The 23,198-nt window shown below is 45.6% G+C and overlaps 2 protein-coding genes and 1 long non-coding RNA gene across 7 annotated transcripts in view; 1 reads left to right on the top strand and 2 right to left on the bottom strand.

Annotated features, from left to right (window-relative positions):
• Window positions 1-270: 270 nt before the first annotated feature.
• LOC125291941 lies at window positions 271-7,352 on the bottom strand. 3 transcript variants are annotated; one of them, XR_007193093.1, is made up of 3 exons: window positions 7,210-7,352; window positions 6,926-7,113; window positions 271-385 (listed from the first exon to the last, which is right to left on the bottom strand). It is a non-coding gene; the product is annotated as an uncharacterized LOC125291941 (long non-coding RNA). The 3 variants fall into 3 exon arrangements; XR_007193091.1 differs by having other exon boundaries at window positions 6,926-7,065; XR_007193092.1 differs by having other exon boundaries at window positions 6,926-7,062.
• Window positions 7,353-8,251: 899 nt separating this feature from the next.
• Window positions 8,252-23,198, bottom strand: part of mettl8 (methyltransferase 8, methylcytidine) — a 15,605-nt gene continuing 658 nt past the window's right edge. Inside the window, exons 2-10 of one of the 2 annotated variants that reach the window (XM_048238926.1) lie at window positions 22,573-22,750; window positions 21,617-21,708; window positions 20,135-20,466; window positions 18,592-18,641; window positions 17,074-17,134; window positions 14,708-14,847; window positions 11,526-11,632; window positions 9,625-9,690; window positions 8,252-9,125 (exon numbers count right to left, since the gene is read on the bottom strand). In XM_048238926.1, coding sequence (XP_048094883.1) covers window positions 8,959-9,125; window positions 9,625-9,690; window positions 11,526-11,632; window positions 14,708-14,847; window positions 17,074-17,134; window positions 18,592-18,641; window positions 20,135-20,466; window positions 21,617-21,708; window positions 22,573-22,727 — 1,170 coding nt within the window. In that variant the 5' untranslated portion in view covers window positions 22,728-22,750 and the 3' untranslated portion in view covers window positions 8,252-8,958. The remainder of the gene's footprint in view (window positions 9,126-9,624; window positions 9,691-11,525; window positions 11,633-14,707; window positions 14,848-17,073; window positions 17,135-18,591; window positions 18,642-20,134; window positions 20,467-21,616; window positions 21,709-22,572; window positions 22,751-23,198) is intronic. The other variant, XM_048238927.1, reaches the window with a different exon arrangement.
• The window catches only part of dcaf17 (ddb1 and cul4 associated factor 17), a 15,671-nt gene continuing 15,233 nt past the window's right edge, over window positions 22,761-23,198 (top strand). Inside the window, exons 1-2 of one of the 2 annotated variants that reach the window (XM_048238925.1) lie at window positions 22,761-22,848; window positions 23,093-23,188. In XM_048238925.1, coding sequence (XP_048094882.1) covers window positions 23,186-23,188 — 3 coding nt within the window. In that variant the 5' untranslated portion in view covers window positions 22,761-22,848; window positions 23,093-23,185. Of the gene's footprint in view, window positions 22,849-23,025; window positions 23,189-23,198 lie in introns of those variants that run through there. The other variant, XM_048238924.1, reaches the window with a different exon arrangement.

Here is a 23,198-nt window from a genome sequence, read left to right as displayed (position 1 = left end):
AGAGCAGTGTCATTTCTTGAGGTTTCACACAGACACCACTGGCCATGGCTACAAGCAAGCAGGCAACACAAACCCTGCTCTGTTTCACTGCCAGACCAGGAGAGAGAGAGAGAGAGAGAGAGAGAGAGAGAGAGAGAGAGAGAGAGAGAGAGAGAGGAGAAAAGAGAGAGAGAGAGAGAGAGAGAGAGAGAGAGAGAGAATATATATATAAAAGAGAGAAAAGAGAAGAGAGAAAAGACTAGAGAGAAAGAGAGAAAAGACTAACCCTCCTGGGAAGAGAGGTCTCAGGTACAGAGGAGAGTTCCAAGGCAGCCATGATGAATGCCAGTCTGGCTGCAGAGACAGGGTGGGAGGCGGAGGGGAGGGAGGGGGTGCCACTGACACTCTAGATTTCACCAGCACACAACACACACACACACAAACAAACACAAACACACACACACACACAGACACACACACAAATAGAACATACAGACACTCAAAGGGAAACACATGACCAACACAGGAAAACACTGTTTTAGGCTTCGGAAACACACATTCACTCTTAAACATGTCGGCTATAAATAAACAAACACATAAATGTAAAAACACATGCACATATCCAGGTGTAGATACAAACACATCAAGATGCGGCGCATAATAAACACACAAGTTTTAATGGACACTCTAGTGTAACACATGAAACCAAGATGGCTACGCACCACATCAACAGCTGAGAACACACTTGCCCACTCTCTCTCCCACAGACACCCTTAGAAGCACACATACAGACAGACATGCAGAAAAAACACACACACACACACACACCTCGAGCAGCTTCATAAACACACCATTCTGCAATATCCAAACACAGAAACACACACACAGCTCACAAATCAACTTAGTGGGAAGCGCAGAGTAACTTACAAATTGATACCGTCACAATACCGTGCACACGATAACGACAATATCATGATTCAGCAATACTCAATGCATTACAAAAGATTCATCTACGACACAATATCTGTGTTTAATGAGGAAGAAAAAATTTCACGGCATTTCACAAGGGATTTGAAACTGTGTACACTGTCTCCCAAGAAATAACAAACAGACTTCTGTTTAAAATGCACATTTCAAGGTTTTTAGACGCATTCCAGAGCTTCTGCATGAAGTAGTGACTCTGGTCAGGTGAATTGGTGACAGAACCCCAAAGGTTCCGCAGGAGCCCAGGAGGACACTGGCACCACGGTAACCTGAGAAATGTCATGTAAGAGTCATGACCACAGGAGGGGCCTGCCAGATCGCAGTTCGCCCTGGGCGACATCATCATGACGTCAGGAGTAAAAATAAACAAACAGACGAGTAAACAAATCCCGCGTGAGCAAACCAGCAAAGCCGCAAAGTTTGTCCGTTAGCATATTACAAATGAGGGTGAGTGTGTAAGTGAGTGAGTGGGGTAAGACAGAAAGTGGAAATGCACTCGGGAGTATCATCTTAAACATAGTGTGTGTGTATGTGTGTGTGTGTGTCACTGGGGTGATTTTACAGGGATCATCATGTGAGGTGTGTTTTAACTACCCATGCTGCATTAAGGCACAAGGTGAGCACCCCCCCCTTCCATCAGATACACTAAAGACAAAATGAAGACCATCATAAATCCCTTCCCAGAAGGATGATAAAAAACAAGAGAGAGTGATGGGGAAATAGTGATAGAGAGCACTAGAGAGAGAGAGAGAGAGAGAGAGAGAGAGAGAGAGAGAGAGAGGCTGTTAGATTGGCACTTCATCTTCCATAACGATGTATTATGGCCCCAGTGTTAAGCAGATGAATATGTATCACAAAAAATCACAAATCATACAGTGTGTGGGGAAGGGGGGGCAGGGTGCCAGATTCTATGTGTGTGTGTGTGTGTGTGTGTGTGTGTGTGTGTGTGTGTGTGTGTGACTAGATGGATTGGTGGAGGGATGAGTATTGAGGAGCAGTGGAACGCAGAGGCAGGAGGTGTTGCATGATTGACAGCAATGCTGACATCATGCTCACCTATGTGAATTGAAGCATCAGGCTGCAGCCGTGTGTGTGTGTGTGTGTGTGTGTGTGTGGGGGCAGGCAGGGGCCCAGCAATTAGTCAGCCGTGGTGACAGCTCTGGAGTCGTCGTCACAGGGAAGTGACGGTCGCACTTAAATACCAGAGGCACCCACAGGAGGGACGGGATCAATGGCAAATCACCGTGTCATACGACTCAAGCCAACATATGAGCGCGCGCACGCGCACACGCGCACACAAACACATACACATACACGTCTCCTAGGAACCAATTTGTGCTCAACATGTCTACCCTTATTTGCCAGAAAAAAAGTGTGCCTCTCTCCCTATCACACACACACACACTTTTCACTCCGTCTCTGTTCCTGTTTGCCTCCTTCTCTCCCACCTTTCTTTTTATCACTCCCCTTCCCTCCCTCCATACCTCCCTCCCTCTCTCCCTCTCTCCTTCTCTCCTTTCCCCTCTCCCTCCCTACCTCCCCTCCCTCTCCTTCTCCCTTCCCTTTTCTCCTTCTCCTCCTTCTCCTTTCTTTTCTTTTTTTTTTCCCTCTCTCCCTCCCTCCCTCCTTCCCTCCCTCTCTCCCTCCCTCCCTCCTTCTCTCCCTCTCTCCACAAGAGAATAAAGGTATAACCTCTGTGCTCCGCTTTTTTTAGGTCTCCACATGCTGATTGACGTCAACCCTCCATTTTGGTTCCTCTCCTAAGTCCCACAATCACTTTTACTATCCATCACCTTTCCACACCTCTACACACACACCTGATCCCAAGAATACACCTTTACACACTCACACACCTGATCCCGAGAACACACTCACACACCTGATCCCGAGAACACACCTTTACACACACACACACCTGAACCCGAGAACACACTCACACACCTGATCCCGAGAACACACCTTTACACACTCACACACCTGAACCCGAGAACACACTCACACACCTGATCCCGAGAACACACCTTTACACACTCACACAACTGATCCCGAGAACACCCGAGCTGGTCCCAGAACAGTGTTTGTGTGGACATTAGCATGTGCATAGCCACAGGATCCACTATATTACGTTTCCATGTGATAAAAGCTACAATTCTGCCATGTTTACACCTGAGGTGCGTTAAAATTGACAAACATAGGCAAACATTTCCTGTGAACATTTGTGAACACTCGCACACAGCTTGAGGATGTGGTTATCCGTGAACATGCAGGGGAGATGGACAAAGGGTTGAGCTGAAATGTTTACACAAAATCTTTCAAATGCAACTTTTCAGAGAAAACACGTTCGCCACTGGTTGCGTTTTACAAAGTCTGGCGAAAACTCTGGTTGCGTTTCTAGTGAGGACGAACGAAACGGTCAGAGACTTTTGAAAACTCTGGGGTTGAGTTCTAGTGTGGACAGACACAAAGCGTCAGTGACGTTTGAGAACTCTGGGGTTGAGTTCTACTGTGGACAGACACAAAGCGTCAGTGACGTTTGAGAACTCTGGGGTTGAGTTCTAGTGTGGACAGGCACAAAGCGTCAGAGACGTTTGAGAACGATGCTCGCTGCCTCCGATGCCAGAACAGGGCCACCTCCAGCCAAGCCGCTCGCATTGAACATGACCCAAGGCAACTCTGCAGGCCGTTGTGTAACTGCCATCATTAGGTGGCAGAGAGAAAGGTTATCGTAGTGGTTTCATAATGACACTCTCTCTCTTACACACACAAGGCCAGTTAATCATAGCTGCTGATGCACACTGCACACACGTTATGTACACACAGCGTTGTGGGCTTGTCCATCAATCCGCTTGTCCGCTCTCTGACACCTGTCTGTCATTCTGAGAGAGCCATCAGCTCTTCTGCCAATCACTAACCAAGGGGCTGACAGAACTATATGATGGGCGCTCCCGCCAGCCAATCCCGAGGCCCAGAGATCCTTCCGGCCACGAGCAGACATTTCCTGGCAGAGTGTGGCGGCAGCGGTGGTGTCGGCCAAAAGGCAGTAGCTAACTTTCTTACCATACGGCCGCAACATGGATGAGAGGCCAGATCCCTGGGAAACACAAAATGGCAGCCGAGAGAGAGAGAGAGAGAGAGAGAGAGAATTACCCAGTGTGTCTGTGAGAGAGAGAGAGAGAGAGAGAAGAGAATTACCAGTGTGGCTGTGTGAGAGAGAGTGAGAGAGAGCGAGAGAGGGAGAGAAGTGCCAGTTTGTGTGTGAGAGACAGAGAGAGAGAGAGAGAGAGAGAGAGAAGTGCCAGTTTGTGTGTGTGAGAGACAGAGAGAGAGACCAGAGGCAGAGAGAGAGAGAGAGAGAGAGAGAGAGAGATAGAAGTAGCCAGCTTGAGAGTTAGAGAGAGAGAGAGAGAGAGAGAGAGAGAGAGAGAAGTGCCAGCCTTGTGTGTGAGAGACAGAGAGAGAGAGAGAGAGAGAGAGAGAGAGAGATAGAGAGAAGCCAGAGTGAGAGACAGAGAGAGAGAGAGAGAGAGAGATATATATATAGACATATATATAGAGAGAGAGAGAGAGAGATATATAAGAGGCAAAGCAGGAGTGAGGCACATATTAAAGAGGCAAAACACAGAATGGAGAGAGAAAGTAAGAGGGTAGGAGAGACAGAGAGAGTGACGGAGGGAGAGAATGATAGCAGGAGGGAGAGAGAGAGAGAAGGCTCTAGCCTGCTGAGATACAGTAGGAGGACAAGAGAGTTCTGCTTGGGAATGTCCATTTGGGTGAGGGCCTGGGGTGGCAGAGCCAGGCAGAGGTGAAATGCTCCAGCAATGATAAATTATTCATTTCAGGCTTTCATAGAGAGGCAGAGGTGACACACACACACAGATTCTTCCCAAAGCCTGACCATCAACAGCTAGACTAGATGCATTTACGGGGCACACGCTAGCCTCTTCTCTGCTAAATAACCAAAATAAAACAGCGGGGGAGAAAAATAACATGCCCAATTGAATAGGCCTACCCTTCGGATTGGAATATATTTTCAGATTTAAGGATAAAACTCTCCCCCTTCCTTTCAGTCATCTTATGTTTATTCCTACCCTTCTTTCCTGTTCAGTCAAACACTAACCCACACACACACACTAGATGCTAGAAGGCATCATTTTCTTTGGCATTCTGCATAAGTCTTCAGTGCACTTACAGGCAACAAATTTAAGCCCCTGCACATGCAAGCGGTTGAACCCTTAGAATGCTGGGCATGTCATTTTAGCTCGGTGCTGTTCTAGGAGGGAGGCAGCTGTGGGCATGCCCACCTGTTTGTGGCAAACAGCACTTGGCTGCCTGGCTACGTCTTGGGAGGAAAAACAGCACGGAAACGAACAGCTTCGAGGATTTTCCCTCACTTGCCATGGACCCATCAGAGGAGAGAGAGAGAGTGTGTGTGTGTGTGTGTGTGTGTGTGTGTGTGTCTAAGTAGCCTAATGGCCACCAAACCCAATTGAAATTATGTTATCTTATTTTAATTGTGAAACATAGACCTAAATTAATAACTAGCAACACTGGCTGCCCTGCAGTGAAGTCAACAGAAAGATTGTACACTCAAGCACACACTTTTCTTGCCTAGATACTTGGTGGAAGGTAGGACAAATATCTTGGCACAGCCAAGCAAAAAACAGTGCACACACACACACAATGTCTACATGAGCATGCACTTCAAAAAGGCTATTAACACAAACCACTGACACCCACATTTCTGCTATAAACACGCTGGCACTTTTTGGTAATGCCTTGACACAATGAGTCATGTTGCCTGACTTTTGTTGGACGCAATAAAAAAAAATGTCAATACGTTGAATAAAAAAAGCAAGGGGGAAAAAAACTTCCAAAATGCTCAAAACAGACTGCCCAAAAGTGCACTGCCTTAAACAAAAGACTCATCTTTTCCTATAGTGTCTCCGAGAAGAAGAAAAAAAAATGACACAGTAACCTAGCATGTGACATCAATATCAAGACTCCCAAATGTGTTAGCAAGGGGCAGGTTAAACTCGTTGAGATGACAGAGGCATGTCAGAGAGCGACTGCTCCCAAACAGTCCATAGACAGTTGCATGGATACTCCATGACAAGTGTATGAGTTGGGGGTATAGACATCTTGACTATTCAAAACGCTGGGTAGTGGAGATGATGAACTCCCTGAGCAACATTATTAGCTAGCCTACTTGAAAATAATTCAATTCATTAATTCGGTGCAATTTACGTTAACAATCCTCTTCATATCACGACACAGCAGGGTGCATGCATGACAGCATAGCCTACTCATGTAATTAGAAAGGTGTCATCTCCACTCCATGCCAAAAAAGGCGACGAGGGTTGCGAGTCGACCACCATTACCAATACAAAGCAGCAACAATGTGATAAATGTTGATTCCATAAACAGAAAAGTTTTCCCGGATACATCACTCATAACTCCTCGTAAAACAATATCCAGAAGTCCACCATGATGTCAAAAGACCCGACCCTTTTTAATCATCAGACATCTTTGCTAGCAAGTACGAGGACTAACATGACTGTTTCCAAGTCCCACTATTACTCGAAAGCTGTAAAACTACACAGTGGGATAACGTTAAGCGCAATTTCCAACACATTTTTATCCTGCAACATCAATGCAACCAACACAACTCTTGTTGTATTTATCGTCAGCAAAGCAACCTTCTCTGTAGCAATAACGTTAGCCCATTGATGTTCTTTTTTTTTTACTTGATTCTCCATATTACACGGACACCTAGCAGGAGTAGCTGCACTGTACTACAGTAGCTAGCGAGCTAGCTTGCTAGCCAGCTAACTAGCTCATAGGTCTCGGTGGCCTCGGCAGAACTCGGTTGAGACAGATTTTCTTTCCATCCGATGCACGTAGAACAAAACACGCCAAGAAACCAAAAGAGCAGACTTGTTAGAACAATATCGTTATACGTTACCTTCCTTGGCCTTCGCCAGTGCTGCACTGTGTTGCTGAGAAAGCAGCCCCGGTGTTGGGGACGTGGAGAGCTGGGACCAAGATGGCGTCCCCTCTAAACTTCCACCACTTCCACTGTTACTTTGGACACTCATCAAGCTACTTTTTGGAACGACAGAGCAAACATAGACGAGCATCACTGTCAGTGACCTGGACACGGAAACCACAAAATCTGTTCTTAAAATCTATAAAACAACAACCACCGATCATAGAATTGTATGAAAGTTCACATTTTGGGACACAAACCTCCATACGCCTCTGCAGTGCGTCTAAATTGTCTTATGAGAATAACCAGAACATAGAACGTCATCCATCGTTTGTTGAAACAATATCGCGAGGTTCATGCACCCAAATAGCATCGCCTCCGGTGGAAAAAAAGTCTAGCCGAAAACTCGTGACGTAACATGGTAAACATCATTGATTACGTGTGCAACTGTGAAGATAACCAATATGAGCTAATCATGTATGCATGTGTCACCGCATATGTGTCACACCGTATGCATGTGTCACAGGCTACTGTGAAACCATTTGCCCTATACTATTAGGGGAAATCAACATCCATGAAATAATTGCATGTTGTTCCCCTCAAACATGTAATCCTATGTATTCTGTAGGCTACTGCTGTATCAAAAGTTTTTTTCCTTGCTTTGTCCAAACAACATATAACCCAGAGGGTCCTCACTGTGAGGGTCCCCACACAGTGAAGCCAGTTCCTTCCCCTTCATGCCTTTAATAAAATGCATCATATTATTAACCATTAGGCTATCTTCCTATTTTCAGAGCAGTGTCATCTTAACCTACTTTGTGCCTCTCCCCATCTGTTATCATGACCTGAAACCTACTAATACACAAGACAAAGCTGCACCTCTCCAATAACAGTATCCGTCTCTGGTTTGTTATGCATTAAAAACTTTCAAACCTCAAAGGCATCTAAAAACATATGACGGAAAGCAATTTTGCAGCATCCTTATTCGCATCGGCATCTGATGACCTTTTGATGCTGTCCTTAGTTTTGTCTGCTGCACTTTAGTATTTGTTTTTCCAACTTAGTATAGTTGCACTACAAATTGTGATTCATGATTTTTTCCTTCTGACTCTACCATATAACAGTCTCAATTTAACACCTCATATTAATTGCAGATTATTGCAGTCCTTGAGTCACTAATCTAGGTGAGAAGTGCATATGTTGTTACAACTGCTTCAAATAATTGGATATTGCATACTGTATGACACCATCTACATCTCTTAAGGACAAAATACCATAAAAATACTAGACACAGCAAACATATGCACATATTTGAAACATCTTTTAATTATTATGATCATTGTAGATGTATAAATCCTGCATGGTTTTCTTTTGTTGTAATAAACCATAGAGAAAGAAATGGCACAGCACAGCTTTCTACTCATAACTCATCAATTTTAACAGTAACATTGGCATGTTTATGAGAAGAGAGTGTTGCACTTTTCTTTCATTCTTTTGGTCATTACTTTTGGAAATGGCTGCAAAAAAATTGAATGGCAAGGTGTGCAGATATTTAGATATTCAGATATGATAATTAAACCTTTAGAAACGCAAATCTCACTTTTCATATAATCTACTGAGCTCTCATGGCATCGGGGCTGCAGCTGCTCATTCATTGTAAACTGGGGAGCTACACAGAAAATGTCAGGAAGAGCAATCTTTTAATAAATACAAGAAATATGCTTCAAAAACCTCTGACAATCATGATGAAAAGTTCACAAACTTAAAAGGCATAACAAGTTCATAATAGAAATGCATTTGTAGATTTGGCTTCCTGCTGAGGTCTTTTGGCCAGTCTGTTAGCCAGGCTGTGTGTGTGTGTGTGTGTGTGTGTGTGTGTGTGTGTGTGTGTGTGTGTGTGTGTGTGTGTGTGTGTCAGTGGTCTTCTAGTCAGTCTGTTAGCTGGCCTGTGTGTGTGTGTGTCTGTGTGTGTGTGTCTGTGTGTGTGTCTGTGTGTGTGTCTGTGTGTGTTAGTGGTCTGTTACAGTCTGTGGTGGCTCGAGAGGTTTCCGGAACTTGCTCTGCATCCATACGCGGCGCATCACCACCTTCTTGGCCCTGTTGACCTGCAGCTGGCGGTCCTCTAGGTTCTGCACCTCCTCCAGACCGGCAGCGCTGAATAAGTCATGAACTTCCTCTGTAAGCAGCCAATCAAGGGCAAGCGCACACACAAAACACACACACACACACACACACACACACACACACACACACACCACACACACACACACACACACACACACACATCAGCCATTTTTTCTGCATGGGTCTTTCTATGCATTGTGAGGGGGATTTCATACACAACTGTCCCTTTGTGAAATGCGGAAGTGGAAATCTTAGGAATGTAGCCTTGATAGAAGCATACAAACGATACAAATGGTTTTTGATTCTAAAACTGTGTTGGAATGCAAGTTCACATATCATCATACATTCTAATTCTAGAATATGAAACCCTGCTAGTGTGAGAACCATAGATATACATATCGTGAGAACATTAAAGAGTGCACTTTGATGACTTCACTCGTACTATCTTTGGGTCCACTTCCTCTATTGTAGCTGGTAGATTGGATATTTTCAACAGAACAGGTCATAACTAAAGTCATTCTCTACTAGGAGAAGGTTTGGAGAGAACTTACCTTTGGTGAAGAAGTACACACATGTCCCGTCGCGTCTTGTGTAGAAATTCTCTGAGAAACACTGGCCTGTTTATTCACACAGAACACACAACACCACTAAACACACCAAACACATCAAATACTGCTTACTAATTTACTCAGAGAAGATATTCTCGTTTAACGTATCATGGCTTGGTCAGCTATCTGCACCTCACCATCTAACCACAGGGGTCCCCCAGGGATCAGTGCTGGGCCCCCTCCTCTTTGCTATCTACACCACCTCCTTGGGACAGATTATCCGTTCGCACGGCTTCTCATACCACTGCTATGCAGACGACACACAGCTCTATCTGTCCTTTCCACCTGACGACCCCCTGGTTTCAGCACGGATCTCGGATTGCCTTTCAGACATAGCTACATGGATGAAGGCACACCACCTCCAGCTGAACCTCTCAAAGACTGAACTGCTGGTCATCCCAGCTAAACCTACCATACACCACGACATCAACATCAAATTTGACTCCCTGTCTGTTTCAATCGACCAGGACTGCAAGAAATCTCTAGGAGTTGTTCTTGACAACCAACTAAACTTCTCGGATCATGTTGCCTCAGTCGCCGGGCATGCCGCTTTTGCACTCTACAACATCACGGAAAATCAGGACTTACTTGACTCAAGATGCTACCCAACTTCTGGTTCAGGCAATTGTCATCTCGCGACTGACTACTGCAATGCCCTCCTGACAGGTCTCCCAGCCTGCGCCCAGTGAAACCACTTCAGATGATCCAGAACGCGGGCGCCGCCTGGTCTACAACCAACCCAAAGGGCACATGTTACCCGCTGCTCATCCAGCTACACTGGCTACCTATATATGCCCCATCAAATTCAAATCTCTAGCGCTTGCCTACAAAGTAGTCTCGGTTCTGCTCCCACCTACTTGAATGCCCTCATACAGACTTACACTACCTCCAGACCGGGCGCTCCTCTGGATCTAACGACGAACAGCCCTAGCTCTACCCACCGGTGCAGCTCAAAGCCAATCCAACTTTTTCTCATCTGTTGTTCCTCGTTGGTGGAACACACTGCCAGTTCCTACAAGGGCAGGGACATCCTTTTCCACTTTCAAAACTCCTGAAGACCCAGCTCTTTAGAGAACACCTACTCTCATAGCAACACTTACAACAAGTCTTACTGATACTGTACTCCTAATGTTTTTTTGTTTTTTTAAACTGTCCTAAAATTGTGAGAATTGTTCTAAAAGCGTACTGTTTACCATGTTGTTAGTCGCTTTGGTTAAAAGCGTCAGCCAAATGTAATGTAATGTAATGTAATGTAATGTAATATTCAATAGCTAACATCAATGAATAATAAACTTCTACAGTATCAGTAGTTATAGTTTATTAATGCTCAAGCTTATTGCCTGCTCGTGCTAACCTAAGGAAGTTATGTTAGTTTCAGTCCCATTAATAATATTAATGTTCAGATGTCTGTGTGTTTGTGTGTAAACAAGACCATTTATTTTTTTTTCCCTTCAAAATAGGTGTCACCCATCGGTTAGCAAAGTTAGTGTTTCCGAACTGATAAAAGTTCTTAACACATCAGTGTGGACAGAACAGATAAGATTACAAGTGTGTGAGTGTGTGAGTGTGAGTTGTGTGTGTGTGTGTGTGTGTGTGTGTGTGTGTGTGAGCGAGAGTGAGAGAGTGTGTGTGTGCGTGTAGGGAGTTGGGCCCTCCAATTGTTTCTTTTATTTTTCTTCTTGGTCTCATTTAACAGGACCAAAGTTCAAATCACAGTTGTGTGTGAGTGTTTCCATGGTGAAAAAATATAACAAACACACACACGCACACTCACTCTCTCACACACACACACACGTCTGCACTTAATCCAACGTTATGATGTGCATAAATCATGAGTGAAGCACCTTTTTTGAAACGCAGCTGTGACAGGTCGTATCTGCCATAATCGCGGAACAGCACAACCCCACCGGGCTTCAGGTAGCTAGACAGCCTGTTCACCACGCCTTGGACCCTGTTAGGAGGGGGAGGAAGGACAGCCAATCACGATCATTAGTACTGCCAAGTCCAAACATCGACAACAGCTGTTCTCCTTTTTGCACAAGCCCCTGACCATCTACAAACTGGGAGGAGAGAGAGAGAGAGAGAAAGGAAGAGAGGGGGGGAGAGAGAGAGAGGGAGGGAGAGAGAAAGAAAGAGAGAGGGGAAGAATGTGGCATTGAATGAAGGAGAGAGAGTGAGAATCACTGAGGGAGAGAGAACCAGAAAGGGGGAGTGAGAGAGAGTGTGGGATGACAGGAGATAGAGAGAGAAGGAGAGAGAGATAAACAGAAATAGAGTGAGAGAGAAAGGAAAGAGGAGAGGGATGTAACAAAGACAGATTTGGAGAGAACAAAACCTGGCTAAATGAATGAGGAGTCTTAGAAACTTGCAACGGAAAAAGAGAAAGAATAAGAGAGGGGGGAGAAGGAGTGAAATTACTGCAGTGGAGAGAGGGAAAGAGAGAGAGAGAGAGAGAGAGAGTTGTTTATGACCTTGTTGTGGCTGATGTGATTTGGGCCAAAATGCATTAGCTTCCTGACTCTGGAGAGCCCATTCACAAAACTGAAATCCTAGCAGCTCACCGCTCTCTTTTCTGTTGCTCTCCCTCTCTTTCTATTCCCCCTCTCTCTTCCTCTGTGACACTCACTCTCTTTCAGTCTCTCTCTCCCTCCCTCTCTCCACGTCCTTCTCTCCATCTTTTTTCTCTCCCTCCGTCCATCTCTCTGGACTTGTTTCTGGTCTCCCCCTTTCTTTCTTCCTAGCCCGACATCCCATAATGATCTCTGACTGCTGACTGCCTTCCTGCTTGTCTATTGGCCAGACAGCAGGGCCATAACAACCAGATCCCCCCTTTAGTGATGATTATGGATTATGATGCCTCATTTTCTCTCCTCCCTGCCTCCCTCTCACTCGCTCTCCCTCAGACATATGGAGCACACACACACACACACACACACACACACACACGCACACACACACACACACACACACGCACACACACACACACACACACACGCACACACACGCGACACACACACACACACACACACACACACGCACACACTTTGTCTTCTCCTCATTTGTGTGTCTCTCCCTCCCTCTCTACCTCTTTCTCCCTCTCTCCCTCTCTCTCTTCTTTGTCTTCCAATCTCAAGGTTGTGCTAATGTAAATGTAGGTAGCAGAGGCTGTTCTCCTCTCTACTAATCACTGTCCCTCCATACAAACAGGCTTTCCCCAACACGCCCAATCATTGGTCGACAACAAAGAACATGCATCTCTCTCTCTCTCTCGGGCTATTGTTTTCCTTATTGTTTGTTTATGTATGTGTTTACATTCAGATTTCCATGAGGGGAGAGCCAATGATTAGGCCTGCCATGGAAAGCAGGTTCACATGAATCATTATGACCAATCAGAGGAAAAGGTGTGTGTGTGTGTGGAAGGGTGGAAGATACCTCCCCACACACCACCAGACCTTCTTCACATGATAAAGTAATTTCAAAGTCATCATGTAAAGATTACGGTTTTACAGAAAACAACAGGAGGACAAAAAACACTGAGAAAGACAGGGAGTATAGACAGAGAGGGAGGGAAGGAGAGATAGAGAGAAAGAGAGAGAGAGAGAAAGAGAGATTGTTTTATAAAAAAGAAACTCTACTTTGGTATCCCTGTACATGATCGGTCATGCCAATAAAGCTATTTGAGAGAAGAGAGGGAGGGAGTGCATATAGGAGGGAAAGCAAGAGAGAAATAGAAGAGGCAGGGAAAGACAGAGGGAGGGGGAGAGGAGTGAGAGAGAGAGGGAGAAGTAGAGGGGGCGAGGAGTGAGAGAGAGAGAAAGGGAGAAAGAGAGGGGGAGAGAAGTGAGAGAGCAAATGGGAAAGAGAGGGAGAAATAGGAGGCAAGGAAGAACAAAGGGACAGAGGACCAGACAAGAGACGAGAGGGCAAACAGATGAAAATATAGTGAGACAGAGAGAGAGGGAGAGAGAGAGAGAAAGGTGAGCGACGGATGAAAGTGAAGGAATGGTAGGAGGGAAGCGTATTAGTGTGCCGGGCGGCCTGGGCTCTTGGCAGTGGGCAGTCAGCCCCCTAATCAGCAGCCATCTACAGCGGCTTCCCAGCCAAGAGAAAATGTCACTGCTCATTATAACGAACAGCAGGCACCACTCCCACTACCTCTCCTCGCCCTGCCCTGCTCTCCTCTCTACCTCTCGCTCTCCTGTAGTCCTCCATTCCAGCACTCCTTCCCCCCTGCCTCTATCCTCCTCCGTTCTTCTTTCTATCCCTCTTTCTCTACCCAACACCCCATCTACCCTCCATGTCCCTTCCACCCTTACTGTCCTCCTGTCCCTCTCTATCCCTCCCTTCCAATGTCTCCTCATCTCTCCGTTCTCTTCCCCTATTTTCCTATATTCCTCCAATTCAGCTTCAGTTCCCTGTGCCTCTTCCCTTCTCCTTGTCTATCCCTCTATCCCTCTATCTCTCTATCCCTCTTCTCCTCGTCTCTCTATCTCTCTATCCCTCTTCTCCTCGTCTCTCTATCTCTCTATCCCCGGTGCCTCTTCCCTTTCTGTCTCTCTCCCGTCCTTTGTCTCCTTAGCACCCAAATCCGTCCTCTCCTCTCCATCCCATCCCATCACCTCTCCCACCCCCTCCATCCTGGTACCCTCCTCTCCTCTCTGCAATTTCTTCCTTTGTTCAAAGCCTGGAGGGCTCCACCTAATCTACGACCCCTGGACAGAAATGACCACTGTATTAAAACGTTAATAAAAATCATACTTCTGCTTTATGATAGGTCTGAAGCTAGTGTGCAATACCCAGAATGCAATGGTCTCAGAGACCAATCTTGCACAAATCTGGCACGGATCGGGGTTGTGCCTGTTCTACCCAGAACGCCTTGCGACCGGGTATGCTCTGCTGGAGAAAGCTCAGAGAGAGCGGAGAAGTGGGGGGAGGGGAGACTGATGTCAGGTTGACGGATGAGAGCAGGCGCTCTTGGGTTTGACCCCCACCCCCACTCCCACTCCCCCTTTAGACCCTCACCTACCTATGGGGCTGAAGAGCACAAAGCACAAAGACCAGCAGGATGACGTCAAGGCTACGCGGGGGGAAAGGGAAGGAGGCCGTCACGTCACACACATCCTGCACAAAGGCCTGGCACAGAGAGCCATCATAGTCTGGGTGATTCTGCCAAGAGAACAAGGGAGAAAAGGAGAGAGAGAGAGATGATGGGGGTTAGGAGAGAGGAGAGAAAAGGAGAGAGAGAGAGAGAGAGAGAGAGAGAGAGAGAGATGATGGGGGTGTTAGGAGAGAAAAGGAGAGAGAGAGAGAAAGGGAGTTAGAAGAGAGAGAAGACAGACAGAGGTGGGGTGGCTGGGCTGATGAGACATCTGAGTGCTAATGCATTTCATTTGGTTGTGTGCTCTGTTTTGCCATTCAGGAAACCAACAGCCCTTGAAATGTTTGAGAGGCGAGGCCAGTCCAGTCCTGCAAGAGTCGTCTGAGAGTCGTCTGCAGACCGAGCAGATTCAGTTCCCATCCACGGTCAGACGGACTGCCCTAATGACCAGTAGTAGTGTCCCTGTCTGCTGGTTATATAAACCAGACACATACTTAAAAATACCTAATATATTTATACATAATACATATATTTATAATATAACACCTACATCGCCACAATCTGTAGTGATGCAGATTAACATATCTCCTTAATTTGAGGCAGTATCAATTGATACAATTAAACAAATATGTAAACAAAGACATATAGCACTAATGACAATTGAGCACCTCAGTGGAAACACTGTCAGTGGACAGCGTGCGTGTGTGTGTGTGTCAGTGGACACGCGTGCCCCCTGGATCTGTTATGGTGGACACGAGCAAACATTCCAATAACCTGCGGGCCAAACAGACATGACCAAATTTCTCCAGGTTTCCATGGTAACTAACCATTACATTACAGGCAAACATTTTTTCTTTTCACCCTCCCTCTATGAGACAGCTCTGCAAAACCTCAGTTGTGATTTTAAAATGCACTCTCAAACACAACAGGGCAATGAATCCCATGAATTAGCTAGTTATACGAGATGTACTCTCAAACACAACAGGGCAATGAATCCCATGAATTAGCTAGTTATACGAGATGCACTCTCAAACACAACAGGGCAATGAATACCATGAATTAGCTAGTTATACGAGCTTGTGTTAATTGGTGGTTTCATTGTGGAAAATAACAATCGACTGAGTCAACAAACTGAAATAATCATTAATGTTTTGTCTATATAGCCAACTGCCAAAATATAAGCACTGCACAGAGCTAGACAACTCACAAAATGGAAAAAAATACTCATTTCTATCTGTAGGTCTATTGCCTCGCTCACCCATTTCTTCTTCTTTCAAGTATGTAACATTTAAGCCTAGTTGTGAATCAGAAAGCTTTACAGAATCCACAGCAATGTACCCTGCTGAGTGCTCTTCATGTCTTCCAGCTCACTAGGATGTCCATTTGGAGGTAACATGTCTGCCAAATGAATGAATCGAAATGGAACAGCATATCAGCCCCCCCAAAGCGTTTATGACTGTCTGGGGACCTCCACTCCTCTGCCGCGTGTGTGCGTGTGTGCATGTGTGCATGTGTGTGTGTGTGTGTGTGTGTGTGTGACCCTGTGCGTCATAATGAAGTCAGTCGGGGTCGCCTGCCTGCTTGGCATCTGATGAAGGCCCAGGCATTCCAGCAGCATCAGATGTCCGCTGGGCGTGTGTGTGTGTGTGTGTGTGTGTGTGTGTGTGTGTGTGTGTGTGTGTCTGTGTGTGTGTGTGTGTGTGTGTGTGTGTGTGTGTGTGTGTGTGTATGTGTGTGTCATCAGATGTCTGCTGGGCCGCGAGGCACTAGGCAGAGGTGACGGACGGCAGCCATTTTGAGACACTGTGATGGCCATGCCTGTCATGGAGGGGTGATGCAAAATGGATGGGGGGTGGGGTGCTACTGCATATGCTCAAGATGACATGCACAGACCAACCCATGCAAGACATACAAACACAAAAACTAAGTCTCCCCATTCAACAGAGAAGAATTCTGTACAGTATTGTTTCTCATGACTTTTGAAGACTTGAAGATTAAGGCTGCATGATTAAAGAGTTATTTTATAGAGGGTCTTGTGTAAAACATCGCACCACCACTGGTCAACCAGGCTGAGGAAACTTGTGCTTACTCGAGTATGAATTCATTTGTACCAAAGTCATCACTAAATAATATCAGTGAATTCATATGTACCAAAGTTAAATAAATAAATGAATAAATAAATAAATACATAAATAAATAAATAAAGAAAGAAAGAAAGAAAGAAAGAAAGAAAGAAAGAAAGAAATAATATCAGTGTCCTAAAAGTTGTTGCATGAGTGATGATGTAACCTTACCTTCACCAACTGCACGGCCCGTGAGGAGAAATCACAGCAGTACAGGAACCCCCCTCGGCCTCTAGGAACAACAACAACAACATCAACATGAACAAAAATAATAAAACACTAACATCCCTCATTCAGCACAGCTGAGCCTGACATCACACAGTCTGACCAATCGGCTCTCGCCAGGTCACACCTCCTCAGTGGTCCAGCAGGCCCCTGGGCGTCTCTGCACACCGCGGCTAAACACACTTGGCAGCACAGGCTCCCACAGCACTCCCGCTGAATGCCAATGTGCTCAGGCAGCTCGCTCGACTACTGTGTGTGTGTCTGTGTGAATGTGTGTGTATGTGTGTGGAAGAGAGAGAGAGTGTGTCTGTGTGTGTGTGTGTGAAAGAGAGAGAGAGTGTGTGTGTTTGTGTGTGTGTGTGTGTGTGTGTGTGTGTGTGTGTGTGTGTGTGTGTGTGTGTGTGTGTGAATGCATGTATGTATGCATGTTTGTGTGTGTCTGTGTCTGCTGTGTGTCAGTGTCTATGTGTCTATGTGTGTGTGTGTGTGTGTGTGTGTGTGTGTGTGTGTGTGTACAATTCAGCTGAACTGAACAGTGCCATGTTAACTCCACTGTTCCATCCTCTGTTCAGACCTTTGTAAAGAGAAGGGTGCAATCTAGAGTGTCTACACGAGTATTGTTAAAGGGATATGGGGAACTCAGAGAGGGTTTTTATGTTTTGTTTTTGCTTTTAAAAAAAGCCTTTAATATCACCCTTACTGTAAATATCATTACCTTTAATATCACCCTCCCATGTGGCCCAAATCTCTTTAACAAACACACACACACACACACACTCCACCAGCAGCAGCCCAGCTGAAGAGCACCAGAGGGACACCTGTGTTCCACCTGAACGATATTCTCTGCCAATGCGGCCCTTTACTTCTGCTATTCTCCTCATTATTATTTCTGCCTGCCGTTGCTGAATGTCATGCTGAGTGTTGAGGCAGTGCCGTGTTAACACCCCCAGTTACATCCCCCAGTTCAGTCATTTACAAAGAAAAGGGTGCAATCTTGAGTCTCATGCATGGCTGCTGCACCTTCAGTTCCAATATTTAGGAGCAATCGGTGCAATCCAATATCACACAGCTCACTTTAGTGCGCCTGAGGGGCCCCGTACATGTACACCGCCGCCCACATGACCCTGGCAGGGCCCTCCGCTCTCCATGTTCAATTACCCTAGATTCCGTTGGCGTCAATAGAACTCCGCACACCAGCATCGCACGTTGCCATCGCCACCGTGCAAATTACGCTTCACTTCTATTTAGTCGCCCGCCGCTCCATGAAATCCATCGTTCATCTGTTAAAAACTTCCGACGCTGACGTGCGTGGCAAGTGACAGTGAACTCATGTCGGCGCCGGTGTACACCGGGATTGAAGCAAAGTGTTGATTGGCTGGAATTGTTTATTACTCCTTTCCGAATCATGAAGGGTGTTTTGGTAAGTATGAGCGCAAATGAGTGTCTTTACTGCTGCATGCTCACCTGATGGAGCTGATGATGGGAAGCACACTGTTGCCGGCCCCACACCCCACCTGTAAGACACACATCAGATCCAACCCCATCACAATCAGAGATGAGAAACCTGGCTCCTGAAAGTTAAAGTCCTACCATGCATTGGTTCTACCTTGCACCTAAAACAGGTGATTACACTATTAGCTCATCTACCTGGCTAAAGAGTTGAGATAAGAAGAATCAGTTGTTTTTTACTAAATGGTTGGAACAAAATATTTAGTAGGACTTTAACTTTCTGAAGCCGGAATTCCCATCTCTGATCACAATACACATTCCAAGTCATGTCATATATAATACTATCCATAGACACATCACATCATATTGTATTGCATCACATCCCATAAGCACCCAAATGAAATATAACAGTAGGTGCAATAATGGATATTGCTCTTCTGATTTATACCGATGCAAACGAGCCAACTCTTCCATTTCTGCCAAATTGTTGGCCCATCTGCTGCTATTCTCCTGGTTTGTTGTTTATGAAGGAAACTCATAATTTCACCATGAATAGATCTTGCCTCATTTCTGTCTTGTCTGTTTGATCATGGCTGCAGTTAGCAGCATCACTGTCAGATCGGACTGTCAATCCTAGGTCACTGCCTGCCTTCCAAAGCAAGACTCAACACACTGAAGGAGGAGAACATGACATTGTGGCTGAGAGCCTATTGTGTCATCACAGAAATCAACTTTTTAAGCAATGTTCCTGAGTATTGTTGTTCTTGCACGTTCCTATTGATATTGGGCAACAATAATATTTTTCTGGAGAACTTCATCAATAGATACATACATACATACAGTGGGTTGTTTAAAGTTTTTAGCCCAAATGCTAAAAAGTTAACTAAAAAGAGGAATAAAAAAATCTTTTGGAAATTGATCTTAATGCCTAATTAAAAAAAAAAGGTGAAAACTCATGCAACCCACTGTATATTATTATATAAAATATATATATAATACACAGGGCCACTTTTTGAGCAATGCTGTTGAGCAACCACATAACCAGCTCACTGTGTTATGATTGGATGGTTGTTACCAGCTCACTGTGTTCTGATTGGATGTTGTAGCCAGCTCAATGTGTTATGATTGGATGGTTGTAACCAGCTCACTGTGTTATGATTGGATGGTTGTAACCAGCTCACTGTGTTATGATTGGATGGTTGTGATCATTTGCCTATTGATGACTGAAGTTCTCCAGAACTATCACAAAAAGTTTCTTGCATACTGTGACCTCCTGCTGGTATTCCCCAGCTTTGTTGTTAAGGAAATGATCCTAATTTCTCCATGAATGAATCAGTCGGTTTTGTCTGTCTGTTTGCCAAAACTACTTTCAAAGTGCAGCTCTCACACTACACTCTCATTGCTTCTTTTCCAGAACAAGCTATCAATCTTGAACAAGTCTCTCACATACACTCCCCTGTCCCCACCCCCCTTACCAAACCTAGCCTCTCTTCTTCCAAAACTGAACTCACTGAAAGGGTGACAGCCTGAAATCTTGAAATGTCACAACAGCACCTGCCTCTAGGATCCTGAAGGACGCGTGATCACCGGGGAAACCACTGCTCCCCTCTGCACCATGCCTTTCCTGTTTGCCGGGCAACACTTCCTGTTTCCCCAGGTGCTCTCCCCCCTTCCCGGGCTGCTGTGCTGCTGCACGGGAGGCAGTGGTCTCTCCAGTGTCGCCCAGGCCCTCGTCGTCTTGGGCGGAGGCGGCAGCCGAAGCAGAGTCTTGCCTTGGGGGCAGCAGCTCTGGGAACTCCTGGAAAAGCCAGCGGCGATCTTTGAAGAACTTGTTCTGATGCGTCTCGTAAAAGCCGTCCCAGAAGTGGCTGGCGTCTCTCTCGTACTTGGCTTGGAGGGCGACAGGCGGCGGAGGTGGAGGAATGCAAATCAGATTGTTAGGAGTCAAGCGGTCTGGGATGTGCGCGCACGTTCATGTTCAATAAGAGAGAAGGCCACGCAAGACAATGTAATACGTTACGAAGAGCACGGAAATGATGTAAAATCTTGTAACTCAGTGAAGTAGTGACGACATTCATCACATTCCTGTAATGACACACACACACACACACACACACACACACACACACACACACACGCACACACACACACACACACACACACACACACACACACACGCACACACACACACACACACACGGACATCTGATGCTGCTGGAATGCCTGGGCCTTCATCAGATGCCAAGCAGGCAGGCGACCCCGACTGACTTCATTATCACACACACATCTGATGAGACACACACACACACACACACACACACACACACACACACACACACACAGGGATAAAATATTTATCCCTGTGTGTGTGTGTATTATATTTGTACACTGATATAAAATGCTTTTCAAAATGATCATGTTCGCAAAATGCCAAAAGCTTTAGTAACCCATATTTTTTTTCCTTTTTTATTTACACCATAAGGACCCACAGGGAAGCAGGTGTCTGTGTTGTGTTGTCCGTGTTGCCTGTGCCCTAAACATATCCCTGCAAGGTTTCTCCATTTCTCCCAATTTCCCTATTTGCCTGTCACTGTTATGCAGATGGTATTCAACTGTACCTGTCTTTCCTTCCTGATGACTCTACCATTTCTGCTCAGATTTCTGCATGCCTCAGGGATTGGATAAAATATCGGCACATGCAGTTCAATCTCTCCAAAACTGTGTGGAGTTTCTGGTATTCCCAGCTAATACAACTGTGCCGCAACAGATCAGCACACAGATTAGCTCATCTTCACTGACCCCTGCTAAAACGGCACTTGGGTGTCACAGTTGATGACCGACTAAATTCCTCTGAGCATATAGTCCCAGGCACCAAGACATGTCAGTTTACCCTATACAATATTTGGAAAATCAAAGGTTATCTAATATGCCAGTCGGCCCTCTCCTTATCTAATATGCCAGTTGGCCCTCTCCTTATCTGAATCTCAGACTAAGTCCTGGTCACGGGGTGCCTGCAGTGTAGACTTTGTCCTCGCTTTACCTCGGTCCTCTTGTGGAATCCGCTCCGAGGAGTTTAGCGCCACCCTCCGTCTGGCGTCCTCCCTCTCTTCCGCCGACCACTGGACGTGGTCCCTGAGGTGTAAGGGACACAACAGACGCACTGGTCAGACACTCAACAGACCGCCAAGGACACTTTCAACACATCAACACAAACAAACAAACATCCTGGGCTTGGCTGACTTTCCCCTTCTGAGACTGTTCCAGAATGATGATGACAATCTGAGACGGACTGGTAATGTATAGAGAAGTGTGATTGCAAATGGAATGTGCAGATGGAATGTAAACTGAGAGATGGCGTTGGCACAGAGGAGCGCTGAAACGATGGAACTGTGCCTGAGTTCCACTGACTGGCACAGTTGGGCAGTGAAGAAAATAAGCTCCTGTGATATAAGGCTTTGCAGAGTGCCCACTAATGAAAGTAATGATCAAACAACAACTACAGCAATTTGGAGTCTCTCTGTGATTTGGAAAGATTAAAACACAGGAGCAATCCCAGCTATGGTACAAGGTCAAATCAATGTACCAACAACTCCAAAACAGCTTTATGCACATCTGACCTCCTTCTGTGTGTTTTTCTACAGTAATCAGTAATGGATGAAGAAGAGTGTATTATAGACACACACACCACACTTAAACCACACTGCCTCCTCAGCTTCCCCCAGGACCCTCAAATAACACGCTAAAAAACAGGAAAGACACAGGAAAGAGACTCTCTCTCTCTCTCTCTCTCTCTCTCTCTCTCTCTCACACACACACACACACACACACACACACACACACACTCTCTCACTTACACACACACACACATATGCTCACACACTTGCAGAAGCATGCACACACAAACACACACACACACACAAACACACACACACACACACATAACTACTCTCTGGGGAGTTTGTGATTATGGAACAGTGTGTTGTTGCCGTGACGTACCACATGTTGTGTTGGAAGACACAGTCAGGGTTGGTGAGCACTCTGCCCCCTAGAGGCACGGGGGGCCTTTCGTCTGAGCTCTTCAGCCTGCGAGGAGATCGGCAGTATCCCCCCCGGGCCATCACGGCCAGGGGAACCCGGCACAGACACCGCATCCTTACCACCACACGGGAGTCCACTGAGTGAGGAAGAAACACTCAGGGTATCAGGGGGGTAGGGCATCTTTAGCCTGCTCCTGCTGTCCATACTAGGCTATATATCTGTTGCTCTGAAAAGGTTTGTCACTGTAATATGCAGTCAGTAGTTATATAAAATATATATTTTTAATATAATCATATAAATATGTAAACAGAAAATTACATACTTTCCCAACATGCTCAACTTTCACACAGGTAAATGCATTAAATATGAGCAGCTAGGACTATGGCTTTTGTCCAAAAAAAATCACATATAGATATCAAGTATGATGCGCATTTGAAAGATAATATGCTTTGGTGTGTTGTTATTTTGTTGTCAACAGTGCATCTACCCCCTGTTGAACCATCCCTCATGGGATATTTTCCACATAAATACATTTTCCCTCCAATCCACTAGGCGGAGAAAAGCACAAGCCATGGTGAGTGCAC

The sequence above is a fragment of the Alosa alosa genome, chromosome 3, assembly GCF_017589495.1.
Source record: "Alosa alosa isolate M-15738 ecotype Scorff River chromosome 3, AALO_Geno_1.1, whole genome shotgun sequence".
Classification (NCBI taxonomy): domain Eukaryota; kingdom Metazoa; phylum Chordata; class Actinopteri; order Clupeiformes; family Clupeidae; genus Alosa; species Alosa alosa.
Note: the sequence above shows the minus strand (reverse complement) of the source record. Positions and strands in the feature narration are given on the sequence as shown.